At 42.2% G+C, this 17,026-nt stretch overlaps 1 protein-coding gene across 12 annotated transcripts in view; it reads left to right on the top strand.

Annotated features, from left to right (window-relative positions):
* The window catches only part of PAM (peptidylglycine alpha-amidating monooxygenase), a 183,908-nt gene that overhangs the window by 64,510 nt on the left and 102,372 nt on the right, over positions 1-17,026 (top strand). For all 12 annotated transcript variants that reach the window (XM_072992490.2, XM_020794415.3, XM_020794414.3 and 9 more), the window contains 2 exons: positions 5,743-6,286; positions 7,891-8,011. In XM_072992490.2, the coding sequence (XP_072848591.2) occupies positions 6,195-6,286; positions 7,891-8,011 (213 nt within the window). In that variant the 5' untranslated portion in view covers positions 5,743-6,194. The remainder of the gene's footprint in view (positions 1-5,742; positions 6,287-7,890; positions 8,012-17,026) is intronic.

Here is a 17,026-nt window from a genome sequence, read left to right as displayed (position 1 = left end):
CATCAATGGAAAATGCTTTAGTAGTAAACCTCAAGGCAAAATTCGGAGCCGGAGTCCTGGAGGCAGTATGTGATGCTCTGGCAACTCTTGCAATGTCGCTGGAAACAGTTGTATTGGCTTCTGCCTTTCCAATGGACTATTTCTGTGATGTGGAGAGGGGGGATCTGCTGCTTGGGTAACAGTCCATCCTCCATATTATTTTACTCAGGCCTCATGCTCTGGAGAGGATACTCCAGCTTTGCATACAGCATCAAAATAACACAGGAAGTAGCAGTTACCAGTTACAGATTGTATTTGTCTTCAGTGTGGAAAGGATTGTCACTCTTGAATTGGCCTTCTCAGCCACACTAGATGCTGTTCCAAGACCTCTATTCTGAGAACGTTACCATAGTCTCTTGAAACTGAAGGATGCCTGCCTGCCGAGATTGGGAGTTTGATTTCCCACTGTACCTCTTTGACACAGTGGTCCATAGAATCCCTTCCAGTTCTGTAGTTCTGGGATTATATGCAATACATCATTGATATGTATTGGTGGAAATATTAGGGTAGACTATGTGTGGCTACTCCTACATGACCTTCATTTCTGATGATGTAGCAATGACTGGTCTATATAGATTCCAGCTGACAAAGAAACTCTAGCAGCAGTGTTGGCAGTTTTTTTGGTGGTGGCGAAGAATGGATGGTGGATTTCTGTCTTGATGCTGCAACAAGACAGCAACAGGAGGATGGAGTTCCGTCCCCTGGGCTGAATTCTGACCTGTTTGGGACCCCCCCAGGAGGTTAAAACCACCCCGAAGGGGTGGTGAAATGGGAGAGAAGCCTGTTGATCATGGGTATGATGGTGCTTATCCCCTTTTGATCTGGGATACTCCTCAATCAACCAGCGGGTGGAAACAAGCAGCTGGAAAGCTTGCTTGAAAGTCATCAGTAGCTGGCAATTGAGAAGCGATAAACCAGCTTAATTAACATTATCTGTTATCATTGGGTGAGTAATATTTGATAAGTATACGGCTTTATGACTATTCCTGGATGAGACAATTCCCTATAACAGAAATAGTGTCTCGTATCCTCAACACTTACAAAGCAGCGGTGAATCTGGAGAGAGGAAGAGGAGCAAAGAGACACAAAGAAAATGAATTGGACACTAATTAGACATTTAATTATACTTCAAGGAAGGAAGTTTGGTATTATTTTGGTGTTAGAAACTTAAGGAATCTTTCTTTTATTAGTTAACAACCTTGGAGTTATACTGCTTATGTTTTTGCTGCAATTATTTACAGTTATCTACAGCATTGGCAAAAAACCCAGAACTAGTGAGCAAGTGACCTTCAGCCTCCAAGTGGGGGAAATTCTTCATGTCCAAGACTGGATGTAAGTTTAACCCTAAAGATGATCAATATACTAAAATGGACCTATGGAAGCAAGTATTGATGGCACTGGACTGATTACTACTAAGCAAGTGGACAATTTCTACTTGGAATACAATAGTTGGATATCTGGACATAATGCTACAACAAGAAAAAATTTGGGACAAAACAAAATCCACCCTTCAAGCAATCTTAGAAATAGTGAGATCCCACAGTGAAGAGGTGAAATTATTCAAGGAGCAGCTAAAGAAAGACTATAGTCAACAAAATAAAAGGAAGAATGAACAAGAAATGAGAGGGCAGTGGACAATGTATGCCAATCAAAGGAGGGGCTGGAGGGAACTAGAGGAGAACATTTAGGAGAACTAATTTTAACCATGGAGCCGAGGAGAGTTTTAAGTGTGCTAAGGGAAAATAAGGGGAGAGAACCAGCAGATTTAACTAAATAGCTTTGGAGATCTATTGGAGATAGATCAAGTGCAAAAAATGATCACAGATCGTACAAGGGATGGCAGACTTTTTAGACAGATAGGAATAGGAATTGGGAAAAGACAAATAAAAGGAGTTACTTAAAAAGATATAAAGAGGAAAAATCATTAAGGTGGCCTTCAACGTGGAAAATACCCTATTTTTTCATGTATAAGACAACACTTTTGTCTAAAATCTTTAGACTAAAAATTGAGGGTCGTCTTATACACAGAAGTAAACTGAGGAGAAAAAACAAGTGGAGGGGAAAGTAGGGATCAAAGTGATTCTGCAGGGCTTTGATCCCTGCTTTCCCCTCCACTTGCTAAGCCTTAGCAAAAGGAAAGGGATCAAAGTGCTGCAGGATTGCTTTGATCCCTGCTTTCCTCTCTGCTTACTAAGCCCCATGGAGCTTAGCAAAAGGAAGGGGGAAGGATCAAAGCAATCCCATGGCTGTATAAGGGGGAAAGGGATCAAAATAATTGTGCAGTTGTGGAATTGTTTTGATCCCTTTCCCCTCCTTTTGCTAAGCCACGAGGGGCTTAGCACAAAGGGAGAAAACAGGGATCAAAGCCATCCTGCAGTACTTTGATTCTTTTTACCCTACATTTGCTAAGCCCCACTTAGATTTCCTAATTTTGGGTTAGAAAAGTGGGGGGCGTCTTATACATGGGGGCATCTTATATATGGAAAAATACGGTATGTATATATCTAACTTCTGGAATTGTAAGGAGACATACCTTATATATTAGAAAAGGGAATCAAACTGAAATAAGGGATTACTAATTGGGATTAAGGCATAACATGGTGGCTCTTAAGGTAAATTGAAGCTAGATATAAGAAGAGGCAAAACAAACAGTATTTAATTAACATATATCAGATATGATATCGGTATAGACAGGATAGAAAATGTGGAGATACAAAAGGCTGAACAATTATATAAAGAAAATCTATATAAAATGCTTAATATAATCATTTATCATAGGAATCTATTTAGTTATTATTGATATAAAATACAAAGTTGGTCAGTTAAATTGCCTCAAAATTATATAGATTTGAAACCAAAATTACTTTTATGAGGTATCTTATGAGAGGATTTTTGAGAACATTGTATACTATGAGAGCAATATTATGATAGTTACCAATGTTGTACACTAAAATACACATATGATTGGTTCAAATGCTTAAAAAATGTAAAGATTTTGAAGGGACAACTAAGAAGACACCAAGACACAAAAATAAAGAATTATAAGCAACCCATGTAACAGGATGTTTAATAAGCACGAATTGAATGTAGATAGAATGAAAAATTAATAATTTTTTTTAAAACAAAGAGAATGGATGATGTTGCAACCATCCTAGTCCAAAAGAGCATTTCCTGACTTTAAAGCCTTCTCCTTCCACCCGACCACAAAACCCCCAGATCAGAGCAATTCAGTACAACTACTTTATAGGATGTTTTCACAAATCCCATGTAGAGTACTTCTAAAGACAACCGGGAAGACCAAGATCTTCTCCAGAATCCTTTCAAGGAGATCTAGTACACCCTGAAAACTTGTCAGAGTGAACTCAAGAGCTAGTCTGTGTAATATGCAGTGTTCCTAATTAACTAACCTATGATCTGTGTTTACATGAGTTACTGTACAATACTGAGGTTTTATTATGTAGTTACTTATCTGTTCTCTCCAATACATGAGAAAGGAACACATAGCTCCCCTTCATAATCATTCTTCTCTCTACCATCACATTCTTCACATGCAGAGTTATGTGTGCAGAGAAAAGCTTATATGTACACTCTATAGATTCTTGCTCACATGGAGAACCTTCACATGAATAGGAATCTCTGCTCCACAAACATGTTGCTTTCTAGATGAAGAAAGTGGAAATGAGGAGAGGGCGTAGATTCTCATATGCTTGGAAAAAGAACCTGATGAACAATTAGCTGATAGTGTTTCAGAACAGCTCGGGTTTCATTTTACAAGTATCATCATCAACATAATTTTAGAACTGCAGAGCTAGAAGGGACCCTGTCAGTCATTGAGTTCAGCACTTGTGAAGGATGCATAGTGGGGAATCAAACTCCTAGCCTCTGGTTCTGCGGCAAGATACCTAAACCACCAAGCTATCCAGCAGTAGAACAGTAGTTTTATAAATCCTGTTAGTGAGCTGCAGGCATTCAAAAAGTTAAAAACAAAACTCGCATGTCAGAATTTTACACTGAAAGCACAGGTGTCTCTTCTGTCATGTTCTTAGAATGCAACAAAGGATTGCATGACCAGCCAGAGCTGCTCTGAATCTATTAAGTCACAAACTTTCAGATCTGAGCTCATCTTTCTCCTTGACTTAGCTGAGGCAACGTTGTTGAGGTATCTGGAATCATGTAAACACTGCAACCTGACATGAGACACATAGGTAGGAACCGTTTCAAGTAAACAGAAGTGTAAATTAGATGTGCTTGACTCCAAAATATATGAGTAAGATATTGGCTTCTAATCAGTCAAAACAGTTTTCTGGTCTTTCTGCTTAACCTTGTTTCTGCCTTGTATTTGTTGTCTCCCTCTAGAGTATCTATTCTAACCCAGAGCATAGATATATAATGAACCTAAGCAACCATGTAATCTTGTTGTTTGTGTCTCTTATCCTCACTTGTTCCATTTTATTTTGTAGTTCGTTGGCTTTCAGGTCTATTGAAAACTCCTGTCTGAACAGTTTTTGCCACTTACTTCTTCAGCCTATTACCGAACATTCCTCAGGCAATTCGTAAATAATAAACAGATCTCCCTTAATGAAGTTTTTTCCTTTCTGAGAGCTTATTTTTTTGTGAATCACTTTTCTGCACATTCACTTTGTTTTCATATGCCCATATACATATTATATCAAATTTAAAGTATTACTTTAATCACTCACATTCTTCCATGGCTGTGTTGCTATGCTCACTACATTTGCTTAGAAGACAGATTTTAATCAATAGACTGTTGAAGACTGAATATCTTAAATAACCCTAAGTATGTTGATTCCCCCCCCCCCCCAATATTACAGGAAACATTTTGCAGTCTGGAGTTCTGTGTGCCAATTAATTCCTACACCAGAACTGATTTGAACAAATAATGTGTAGACTAAAGGCATTAATAAATTGAATCCTAAACAAAAATGAAATGTGTGTAAAAAGGTGGGGGGGGATTTTAAAAATCTGGATTAGGATTTGCTATAAACTTCTAAGCAGTGCAGGTCAGACTTGCTCATACATTTTCAAAGTCTGTCACAGACTCAGAATTACAGTATATGCTCTTTGCTTTTTAGCTGCTCAGTCAGGAAGTTGTATGAACCATATATTTTTGTTTTAACTTTAAATGTCCTCCCTCATTCATTTCAGACACAGGATCTTAAGAAGTTAGCAACTTTCTCTATATTGCATAAAAAGAAATGCTTGTTTCTTAGTTGTTAGTTAGAATATAAGATTGCATGTGAAATTCAGCACTGAATCCAGTCTTTTCTGAAGCAGGGAAGCAGAATACTAGGCAATAATCTTAGAGCTGCAGAACTGGAAGGGACCCTATGGATCATCGAGTTCAGCCCCTGTCAAAAAGGCACAGTGTGGAATCAGACTCCCTGCTTCTGATACTAAGCCACTGAGCTATCCAGCAGTTACCTAAATGTACTTAGGATTTGTAAGCCCTGTGATTTGAAAATGAAGATAAACTGCTTTTGATAGGAATGTTACAAAAATATGTACTACACTTACTCATTAAGCACCATTATGTGTTTGTAAGAGTAGAGCGGGTCAACAAATACCTTGTCTGGGTTGAAATAAGACTGGTGAAACTCCTTATATGTGAAAAAGCTTTACCAAGGATTTGCTAAGCAATACTGTAGTGTATTAGTCACCCATTATCTGTTTCTATTTTTACAGGTTCAGAATGATGAGCGACGTGTTTCTGTGATGCCACTTGGAGCCTCTTTCACTGTGGCATGGATTGATAAAGTGGCCTGGAGATTTGATAGTAGACTGTTGAAAAACACCAGGGGGTGACTTTGGCTTCTGGTCTTTAAACTGGACACAAGTCTATTACAACCTATCTGCAAAGAAAAGAATTATTTTTCCTTCGACATCCTCCTCCTCTTCCTTCTTTCTGCTGCTTCTAATGAAGACTGCAAAGTATAGTCCCACCTTTCTGATTTAAAGCACATCACCTTCTAAGACAGATGGTCTGTCAAAGAGCTGAAGAATGCCTGCAGAGAACAACATAATGAAGTAGTGAATTGATAGTGCTGCTGGTGCCTAATTGTCAGGATCACAGCTGACATAAAGTTGCACTGCCCTTTTCCTGCTTCCATAATCAGGTCAAGAACAGCAGGGTGGACATGGCTGGCCTCGTTAACAACCTACTAATATTGTTCCTTATTTTTCAAAACAGCTGTTTGGCTTTCAGAAGCCCACTTTCTGTCTTTAAAAGGTGGGTTCCATAGGCAGGATCTACAGTGTTTGTCAGTGCATGCTGCTTTATGTTGCAACTGTTTTCCAGAATTGTGCTACATGTTCAAGAGTGAATTCCATTTTGTTTTGTTTTGTTGGCAAAGCAAAAAAGAAAGCCATTGTTATATAGTTCAAATGTTGTTGTTGTTTTTTTTAAAAAAATATAGTTGTAATTGGTGTAGTTTAATGCTGATACCGTATGCTGAAATGTGTATTGTCATACCAATAATGGTGGATAACATTTCTTTCTACAGTTTCTTTTCCTGTAAAATCTATGAAACTTTCATGTATCAAATGCCCCTCCCATAAGTTCCTGCTTCTTCCTGATCTGAAGTATCTTTTCAAGAAACATCAAATAACTTATCAATTGCTTAGAGGATGTCTGCTTGCATTTCTGAATGCCTTCTTAAGAGGAAGTCAGTTGTATTTGCACACAAGACAACATGACCTCATGTACAGCGTACTCATCATAATTGCCACATCAAATATTTATCCATAGGTATATTTAGTATTCACATTGCATCAAAGACTTCTCTTATCTTGTTGCTTTGATGTTAGCAGTCCTCTGTCATTTTCCATGTGATGGTCTTCAGATTCACCTTTGTTACAAAATCTAAGAAAAGAAAATTACCATGACCATTTTTGTATCCAGGCACATGGTACAAAATTTTATTAAATAATTGTTTGCAGTCACATTTCAAGAAGTGAAATAACAGTAGTTTCCCAGCATCATTGTACATGCACTGTTGAATGTTTCTATACTATATTCTGAATCCAGTTGGTGTTTTCATAAGATTTGTGTAGCTTGCTGCAGCTAATTGTGGCTAACTGATTCAGTGTAAGAGTGCATCTCAGTAGTGCAGCTGGGCTTGTGACCAGGCACATGACTAAGATATGGCCCAGTACCTTGTCAATTAGCCACTATTAGCTGCAGCACGTTATTCAAACCCTAGGCAAACACCAGCAGGATTGTGACCTGCGATTTTTCTGTATGTTGATATTTTCTGGAGAACCTGAGTGGCAGCTGAATGATACACTCACAGATCTCAATGAAGTGAACCTGTCTGGGCTTTATTGTAAACTGTGACTCACCCTGCAGGTTTCAATTTTCAGCTTTGCTTCCAAAAGTGTGACTCACCATATGATTCAACGGAGTGTGAATCAACATATTTGTAATGTCAGCTTGGTTGATTGGTTGTGTGTAAGTTAAATATCATCTCTCAACGATACAGCATCCATCTGAAATGAAAGCTGTACTCTTTCTTATTGGCAGTGAACTTATGAAACATTATTTGACTTGATATTTTGAATAATTCTAGTGTTTTGCTAGGCCTAATATTTCATACTGTTTTATAATTTACAAAAATGCAAAATAAAGTGTTACAAAAACCAGGTAACTTTCATATTAATGGATCTCCCAGTTAATGGGATTTTCATATGTTTCTAAAATTTGAAAGGCCTAATGGGAGTTACTAAAGCACCTATAGGAATCTTAGAATTTTTAAAAAATACATTTAAAATGCAAGGTATGTCTGTAATCGTCCTGTTCTGTTTTTTGTTTGTTTGTTTCTTTGTTTGTTTTAGGTATAAGGATGCAGCAAGGTCTCACGCTAACGAATGTCTTGGCAGCAACAGGCAGCTTGTTCCTCTAGGGTTATCAGATTTTGCACTGGACATTCGCATGCCTGGAGTGACACCTAAGCAGGTGAGAATGTATGGAAAAGAACATAATTATAGTTTTCCTATCTCATGATTTCACAACAACCTCAAGATGGAGCTATGAAGAGATGGGTTGTCATGATCTCCCATACTGTTTTCTAGCGTGCTGGAAGCTTACTTAAAACATAGTAGTTTCTTAGAAGGTTGTATGTTGGAATCCTATGGAAAAAGTTATCTACTCTAAATCCAACTGTACGGAATCTGGCTCTTTAGAGGGAAGACTCATTGAAGTTGGAGCACTGGTAACTCTGAATAAAAGAGCATGGTCTCTATAAGGTCCCACACTTGGGTGCTGTATTGAGTTCAATCTTTAGCTAGAAAACTGAGCTAAAGTAGTAAACAGGAGTTTGGTGCTATATACAGTGGGGTCTTGACTTGAGAACTTAATCCGTATTGGAAGGCGGTTCTCAAGTCAAAAAGGTCTCAGGTCAAATCTGCATTTCCCATAGGAATGCATTGAAAACCATTTGATCCGTATCTGTTCTTTTCCGTCCATAGAAACTAATGGGAAGCTGCTATTCTGCCTTCTACCACTCCGTAGGCATCCTTCAGTCTCGAAAGACTATGGTATCGTGCTCTGTATGGAGGACTTGGAACAGCGTCTAGTGTGGCTGAGGAGGCCAATTCGAGAGTGACAATCCCTTCCACAATGGAGACAAATCCAATCTGTCCCCTGTCCAGCTCCCTGGTTTTGCTTCCTTTGTGACTTCCTCTTTGCCTCAGCCTGCTGGACAAGGGTCTCTTCAAATTGGGAGAGGCCGTGATGCACTGCCTGCCTCCAGGCTGAACGATCAGATGTCAGAGTTTCCCATCTGTTGAGGTCTATTCCTAAGGCCTTCAGATCCCGCTTGCAGATATCCTTGTATCGCAGCTGTGGTCTCCCTCTGGGGCGATTTCCCTGCACTAATTCTCCATATAGGAGATCCTTTGGAATCCGACCATCAGCCATTCTCACAACGTGCCCAAGCCAGCGTAGACGTCGCTGTTTCAGTAATGTATGCATGCTGAAAATCCCAGCTCGTTCTAGGACTACTCTATTTGGAACTCTGTCCTGCCAGGTGATACCAAAAATCCGTCGTAGGCAACGCATATGGAAGGTGTTCAGCTTCCTCTCCTGCCGGGCACAAAGGGTCCAGGACTCGCTGCAGTACAGGAGTGTGCTCAGGACACAGGCTCTATAGACCTGGATCTTGGTATGTGTTGTCAGTTTCTTATTGAGCCATACTCTCTTTGTGAGTCTAGAGAACATGGTGGCTGCTTTCCCAATGCGTTTATCCAGCTCGACATCTAGAGAGAGGGTGTCAGAGATGGTTGAGCCAAGGTACACAAAGTCATGAACAACCTCCAATTCTTGTGTGGAGATGGTAATAGAGGGAGGTGAGTCCACCCCCTGGCCCATGACTTGTGTTTTCTTCAGGCTGATTGTTAGTCCAAAGTCTTGGCAGGCCTTGCTGAAACGGTTCATGAGTTGTTGGAGGTCTTCAGCAGAGTGGGCAACAATGGCTGCATCATCTGCAAAGAGGAAGTCCCTCATGCATTTCAGCTGGACTTTGGTCTTTGCTCTCAATCTAGAGAGATTAAAGAGCTTTCCATCTGATCTAGTCCGGAGATAGACACCTTCTGTTGCAGTTCCAAAGGCATGCTTCAGCATGACAGCAAAAAAGATCCCAAAAAGTGTTGGTGCGAGGACACAGCCCTGTTTCACTCCGCTTCGGATGTCAAAGGGATCTGATGTTGAGCCGTCAAAAACTACAGTGCCTTTCATTCCATCGTGGAAGGACCTGATGATGTTAAGGAGACGAGGTGGACATCCAATCTTGGGAAGTATTTTGAAAAGGCCATCCCTGCTAACCAAGTCAAATGCTTTTGTAAGGTCTATGAAGGCCACTAAGAGTGGCTGTTGTTGTTCCCTGCATTTCTCCTGCAACTGTCGGAGGGAGAATACCATGTCAGTGGTGGATCTATTTGCTCGAAATCCACACTGTGATTCCGGATAGACTCTGTCTGCAAGCACCTGGAGCCTCTTCAGCACAACACGGGCAAGCAGCTTCCCTACAACGCTAAGAAGAGAGATACCACGGTAGTTATTGCAGTCACCCCTGTCACCTTTGTTCTTGTACAACGTGACAATGTTTGCATCCTTCATGTCCTGTGGTACTCCACCTTCCCTCCAGCAGAGACAAAAGATTTCATACAGTTCGGTGATGATGATCTCCTTACCGCATTTCAGCACTTCAACAGGGATGTTGTCCCTTCCAGGTGCCTTGCCAGAGGTGAGGGAATCCAAGGCCGCATTTATTTCTGCTAGGGTTGGTTCGCTGTCCAGCTCTTCCAAGACAGGCAGGCACTCAATGTTATTTAATGCTTCTTCGGTTACTACATTCTTTCTGGAATATAGCTCGGAGTAGTGCTGCACCCAGCGTTCCATCTGCTGTGCTCGGTCCTGGATGATCACACCTGTAGCAGACTTCAAGGGAGCAGATTTCTTCTGTAATGGACCTAAGGCCTGCTTGATACCATCATACATTCCTTTGATGTTACCTGTGTCCGCTGCTATCTGTATCTGAGAGCAAAGCTGAAGCCAGTAGTCATTGGAGCATCTCCTGGCAGCCTGTTGGACTTGGCTACGAGCGGCTCGAAGAGCTTGCAGGTTGTACTCGCTAGGACAGGCTTTGTATGCTGCTAGAGCTCTTCTCTTATCCTCAATGGCTGGCATTAACTCCTCCGAATGGGCTTCGAACCAGTCAGCCATCTTTCTGGTCTTCTTGCCGAAGGTGGACAAGGCGGTGTTGTAGACAGTGTTCTTGAAGTGTTCCCATCGTTCAGGTGCATTTACATTAGCTGGACCTGGAAGGGTTTCCTCGAGTGCTTGGGCAAATTCCTTCACTTTTCTTTGATCGCGAGTCTTGTTGATGTCAATACGTGGTCTTCCTTCCTTTTTCATGTGATACAATTTCTTTGTTCGCAGTTTTACTCTACTACACACCAGGGAGTGATCAGTATCGCAGTCAGCACTCTGGTAGCTGCGTGTGATCGTAACACTAGGAAGGCTAGAACGTCTAGTGAGGATCAAATCGAGCTGATGCCAATGCTTGGATCTTGGATGTCTCCAGGAAACTCTGTGTTGCAGCTTCGTATTAAAGAATGTGTTGCTGACACACAGACCATAGTAACAGCAAAACTCCAGTAAGCGTTGGCCATTTTCGTTCATCTTTCCAATGCCAAAACGGCCTAGACAAGTGGGCCAAGAATTGTGATCAGCACCAACTCTAGCATTGAAGTCTCCAAGAATGAACAGTGACTCTCTTTCAGGGACATTTTTGATAGTAGCTTCTACCACTAGAGGGGGATATTTTGTTTCTTTTTTTCCTTAGGTCAAGAAAGGTTCAGGGAAGGCAGGGAAAATACAGTCCAGGCAGTACAGTACCAGGCAGTCCGAAGACTGTCTCCCAATCCACTTTCTAAACGCTGGGAGGAGTGAGGAAGCAGACAGGCACCCTTTTCACTGGCCAACAGTTAACTGAAAGTTCAAATTTTGCACTTTCCCTGCCTCCCACGTGGTTTTTTTTAGTTCTTAACTCAAATCTAAGTATGTAAGTCAAGTCAATATTTTCCTATGAGAGTGGTTCTTAAGTCAAAATGTTCTTAACTCGAGCCGTTCTTAAGTCAAGACCCCACTGTATTTCCAGTCATATAGATACCCAAATATGAAAGTATGCACATTTAATCCAAAAGCAGGGATATGTAGTATCTTTGTTGGACTGTTAAAATAATGTAAGCACACAGACAAAATTGGAATGAAATCCATGTTTTAGCAAAGTCCTAAAACATTGACTCGAAAGACATTCTCTCTAGCCTTTAATACAGAGAAAGTTCTACATGCAAAGTGGTGTAGGGCTATAAGTTGCATTAGGTGCCACAGGTAAATAATGGATGAAGGTTTCTGTCCTTAGTGGCTGTTAATGACTGCTCTTGTATTTATCAGTCACATATGACAGCTTGATTCAGAGAAAGCCTTCTTCAGGCTTTTGCATCAGAACATTTAAAGGGGACTCTAGGAATGTACCTCACTGAAAGTGCACATTCTTTCAGTGCCTCCAGACAGAATGATGGTCAATACCAGGAAGCCTAAATGCATGTGTGGTGCCACCTTCAAATTCAGTCGCTCCTGTTTTAGGGTGTAAGGATGTGCAATTCAGATTTTTTTGGACTTCAACTCCCAGAATTCTCCATGGGAGTTCTACCTGACTGACTCACACTTACTAACATCTACATTTTACTCACCTGGAGAAAGGTCTTGCTTGAAGATGTCATGGCCTAGCTCTAGACTAGCTTCCTGTTGAAAAAGGAGAGAAAGGTCTTGCTTGAAGATGTCATGGCCTAGCTCTAGACTAGCTTCCTGTTGAAAAAGGAATCTGCCCTGCTGCTAGCTGAGGGAAATCTAGATGTTTGTAGGTGTGTGTCTGTCAGGTGGAATACCCAGAATTTGGGGAGTCAAAGTAACATATATATGGTGTCTCCTCAATGACATTGTGCACATATACAGTGAGTGCACTGCCCTTTGGATGTGTGTGTGTGTGTGTGTGTGTGTGTGTGTGTTTGGAAGTGAGCATCTGAAGAGGATGGTAAAAAACAGTATTCTGATTCTCAAATTTTAACCACCCTTTTTATATATACACCAAAGGAAAGCTTTTGTTGATTTAATTAGTCTAGAAGTCAGCAAGTGTGTGTTGTAATTCCCTTATTAAGCTCTTGCTTATCTACCTTCCTTGGACAAAATAGCTTATAGAATCGAAAAGTATGAGGCATACCTAAAAATGGTGCAACAATCCCATTCATAATGCAGTTCTATCAAAAGTAATTTATCTACTTGAAGGCAGTGTTTCATAAATGAATTAGGAGCATTCTCACCCCCCCACTTGTCAAGTTTGAAGAGCAACTTAAATCATGAAGACAGAAACTTGCACTACTGAAAGAACATATTAATCTTTCTGAAAGCATTTGGAATTCACATGCAGAAATCCAGCAAGCAGGGGAAACAGTTGTCCTGTAAATGTCCAATAAATGGTTGAAGTCATCACTTTTACTTATATCCAACACCTGTATAGAAAACCTGTTGTGGGGGAAGAGAGTCAAGGATAGAAGGCTTGTTGTCAAAAGCTAGCTGGCAGTTATAGTCTGGTGCTGTATGAACAGACTGCTCAAGCACTTAGGGCCGTGCATGCTGCACTTTGGTCAGGCTTCAGCAGTGAGAACTGCACAGTATTTTTTGCATGCTCAGTTCCTGATCCAGGAGAGTACTGTTCCTTCTGTTAGTACATCAGACCATGTGAATAGCTCCCCCCCCTTTCAATGGCTCATTTGCAGATGCTATCGTAATGTCTACATTACTGTGATCTGTCCCAAAGCCTGGAATCTCCTATCTGTTAATAAAAGTGCAGTTGTTCAACAATTAGCTGTGTTAATTTAACCATGATAACGGTGTAGTTGGCAACACAAAAGAACCATTAACTATGGCAGTGGCTTCTCTGTTTTTAAAATACAACAAAATAAAGATTATATGTCAATATAATGCAGAACCTACATTGGGAAAAGCTGCGTTCTTCAGATATCATGTCAATGAAAGGCTACCTCTTTGCTTCCCTTGTCCACCAGTCATCAAGGCCAGTATCATACTGTACTGAGCTTCTGCTAATTGGGAAGTCCTACCAGCATAGGTGTACAAGATTCGGCACTTGTGCAAGTGTTTCTGTTGTGCAAGTGGATGAAGAAAATGGATCCTTGATTTATGCATTGGCAATGCACAACTGGCTCAATCATGTCTTGTTATACTGATGGAACATTCTGCTTGGTGAAAGCTCAGTAGGATACTGGCCCGAGGATATAGGAAAAGAATTCTGTAGGACACTGCACCTCGTAAAAACATATTTGAAATGTACAGTAGTCTGTTGCACACTTCTGTGAAAGTAAAGTAAACACAGTGGGCCTAACTCAGAGTAAACATATGTAGGAGGCATTAGCCATTAATTGTTAAGCAGGACTGCCAGAGTGATGCAAGTCATTATAGCTGTCCTTCCTTCCTTCCTTCCTTTTAGAAAGTGCTTCAGAAGCATGACAAGAATAGGATGCTCTGCAGCAGAAGAGATGACTCATTGTTGCAGAAAGCATTTTCAAAAACAGAAGAAAAACAAGTGATTTAGTTATTGGGGAGAATTTCCTGGAACTGATGATTAGAACCAGCTGTTTCCATTTACTGACTGTAGAAGAAACAGAAAGCTTTAAGTAAAATATTCTATGTAGCAGCTTTTCTTGGAAATTAAAACATAAATACATAGAATTTGCATGGGTATGAAATGTAAGTGGTGCTCTACTGGAAACTATCTTAGGAAATCATCTGGTATCAGAAATTTCACTCTACAAATTTTTATTCATTCTTTCATTCATTCATTTTGAAAAGTGTTCTGCATTATTTCCAGCTTTCTGTCTTGTTTTTTCAGTTACAGCAGCATGACAGGAATGTAATATTTTTCAAGTTCTGTTCTTCAAAGTACTTAGGGCAGAATACATGGGCTCCTCTCTCCATTGTCCATCTTACCCTTGCAGTAAAACCTTAATGTTAAGTAGACAGTGACTGACCCAAGATCTCCCAGAGAGCAGGGATTTGGAAGCCAGATTAGGTGATATCTTATTAAGCCCAGCCTTGGTCCTTGTCTAGCAATCTCTAGACCTCACAGTTCTTCCAGTTGGAAAATTGAACCCAAGTTTCAAGTTTGATCAATTATTTTGCATGGTATGCAAACTGTATAACTTTTGGAGCCAGATTGCTCCAGGAAGTCACTATTCTTCAGCGTGGTCTTCTGTGAATGCACACAATGAAGGGTTAAGTCAGCGCCTGCGCGGGTCCCTCGGAACGTTCTCGAGCTCTGTAAAAGAAACATAATTAGGAGTGCCTATACTGCGCATGCTCCGCCCGCCCGAACCTCAGTTCCATTTCTCCGCCGTGTGAAGTGGTTCTTTCGGCTTGAGCTCTTACTGTTTTTCGCTTTTCTATCGTATTTTCGCGGATTGTCTGCTCGGATTTTTTACATTGGACTGTTACGGACATTCTTTAAGCCTTACGAATTGGTTCTGGTGCCTACGGTTTTCCTCGACTCTCTTGTGCGTCGTTACCCCTTTCCCGCCCTTTTTACCGGCCGTTTTTTCCTAGGGTGTCTATGCCGCCTCCACCCTCTGGTCCTTTTGGTCGGTGTGTCCGTTGCTCCACTAAGATCCCTTTCCAGGACGGACACGATACGTGCCTTTTTTGTTTAGGGGAATCCCATTCTCCCCAAAACTGCGAACATTGTCAGGCTTTTACTAAGGCCGCCTTGAAGGCGAGGCAGCAGCGCTTAAAATTACACCTGTGGAACACCGCTCTTTCTGCCTCTACGCCTTCCTCTATGGAGCTCCCTGCTTCTTCCTCTACCTCCCATGCAGAGGGTTCGGCACCCCAACCTTCGACTTCCAAAGCGGCAGACGTACCTGCTGAAAAAATGACAAAGAAGTCGTCCGCTTCTAAGAAGAAGTCCGCCCCCAAGACAGCCTCAGCTGCAAAACCTGCGAAGAAAGAAAAATCAAAGGGGTCGACTAAACCTAAGGACCCCACTTCGCAAATGTCCGCTGTAACCACCAACCTCCCGTCCCCTATCTTGGAGGACTCTTCCAGGGACAAGGACTCTGTTTCTGAAGCGTTTGCGCCGCTTCCCCCACGACAAGTTGAGCCGCTCTTACCCCTTGGCATTACTTCACCAACGCCAAGCCAGCTTGTACAGACCACTGCAAGCTTGGGTTTGACCCCTGTCAGTCCCGCATCCAGCGGGCAGGGCTCTCCGGCTCATTCTGTGTCTCCTGTGTCTTCTCACCACCATTCACCACCAAGGAAACGGTTGAGAAAGACGAGACACTGCTCCCGAGATCGCCATCGATCCCCTCACAGGGATGGCGCGGGGAGACACGGACGTTCCCGACATCGATATGCATCGACGTCGGATGACTCTTCTTCAGTGGATCGGCGCAGGAGACGTAGACATCGCCGTCGACGCCGTTCCTCCACATCTTCGGCGTCGACGTCGCCCGAATACCATCGGCGGCGGCGCAAGATTCGCTATATCTACGTCTCCTCGTCATCTTCCGCGTCGACCCCTCCCAGGAGACGTCGACGCCGACGACGCAGAGACACCGAGGCTAACCCTCCGCAGCCTCCATCGCTGCCACAGCCTCCGCTTGATCCTTCTCTCCCGCCTTCGACGTCGAACGCACCCACCCCGCAGCGCCCCACTCCTACGTTGCCGCAGGGGCAATCTCCACGTCGGAAGAGGAGGCGTGTTTCCTCCTCAGACGAGGACATTTCATTTTCATCTCGGTCTTCGGGCTCGGAAGCAGAGCCTGCTCCCCACCCTGAACCTCAGGACTTGCCAGAAGGGGAGACTGTGGGGTCGGACACGGGTGACCCACACGACCCATCTCCCTCGGAGGACTTTACTTCGTACTCACAGATGATGTCACGCCTCGCTAAAACTTTGAAGCTGCGGGTAGACGACCCGGTCCCCATTCAGGAAGACCTCATTTTCGGTGATATCCATAAGGACCGCTCCCCGCCCCCTAGCATCCCTTTTTTGCCAGCTTTATTGGACATAGTTAAAGAACAATGGGAGCATCCTTCAGCCTCCATACCTTTGGCGAAGCGTACAGAGAATATGTACAAGATCAATGGGACTGATGCAAAATTTTTACTTAAGCATCCAATCCCCAATTCTCTTATCGTGGAGACAAGTTGTACTAGACCATCAGGCAGGGCCCACGTTGTCCCCACCAATAAGGAGGGGAAGAAGTTGGAAATGATTGGCAGACGTCTCTACTCTCTCATCTCTTTCATTCTCCGTGTGACTAACCACCAGACCGCACTAGAGGCTTATCAGAAGCAGTTGTGGCTTAAGACCCTATCAGGTTTGAAGATGATACC

Source organism: Pogona vitticeps, chromosome 2 (assembly GCF_051106095.1).
Source record: "Pogona vitticeps strain Pit_001003342236 chromosome 2, PviZW2.1, whole genome shotgun sequence".
Lineage (NCBI taxonomy): Eukaryota > Metazoa > Chordata > Lepidosauria > Squamata > Agamidae > Pogona > Pogona vitticeps.
The sequence above is the reverse complement of the archived record's forward strand: the minus strand, read 5'-3'. Positions and strand labels throughout refer to the sequence as shown.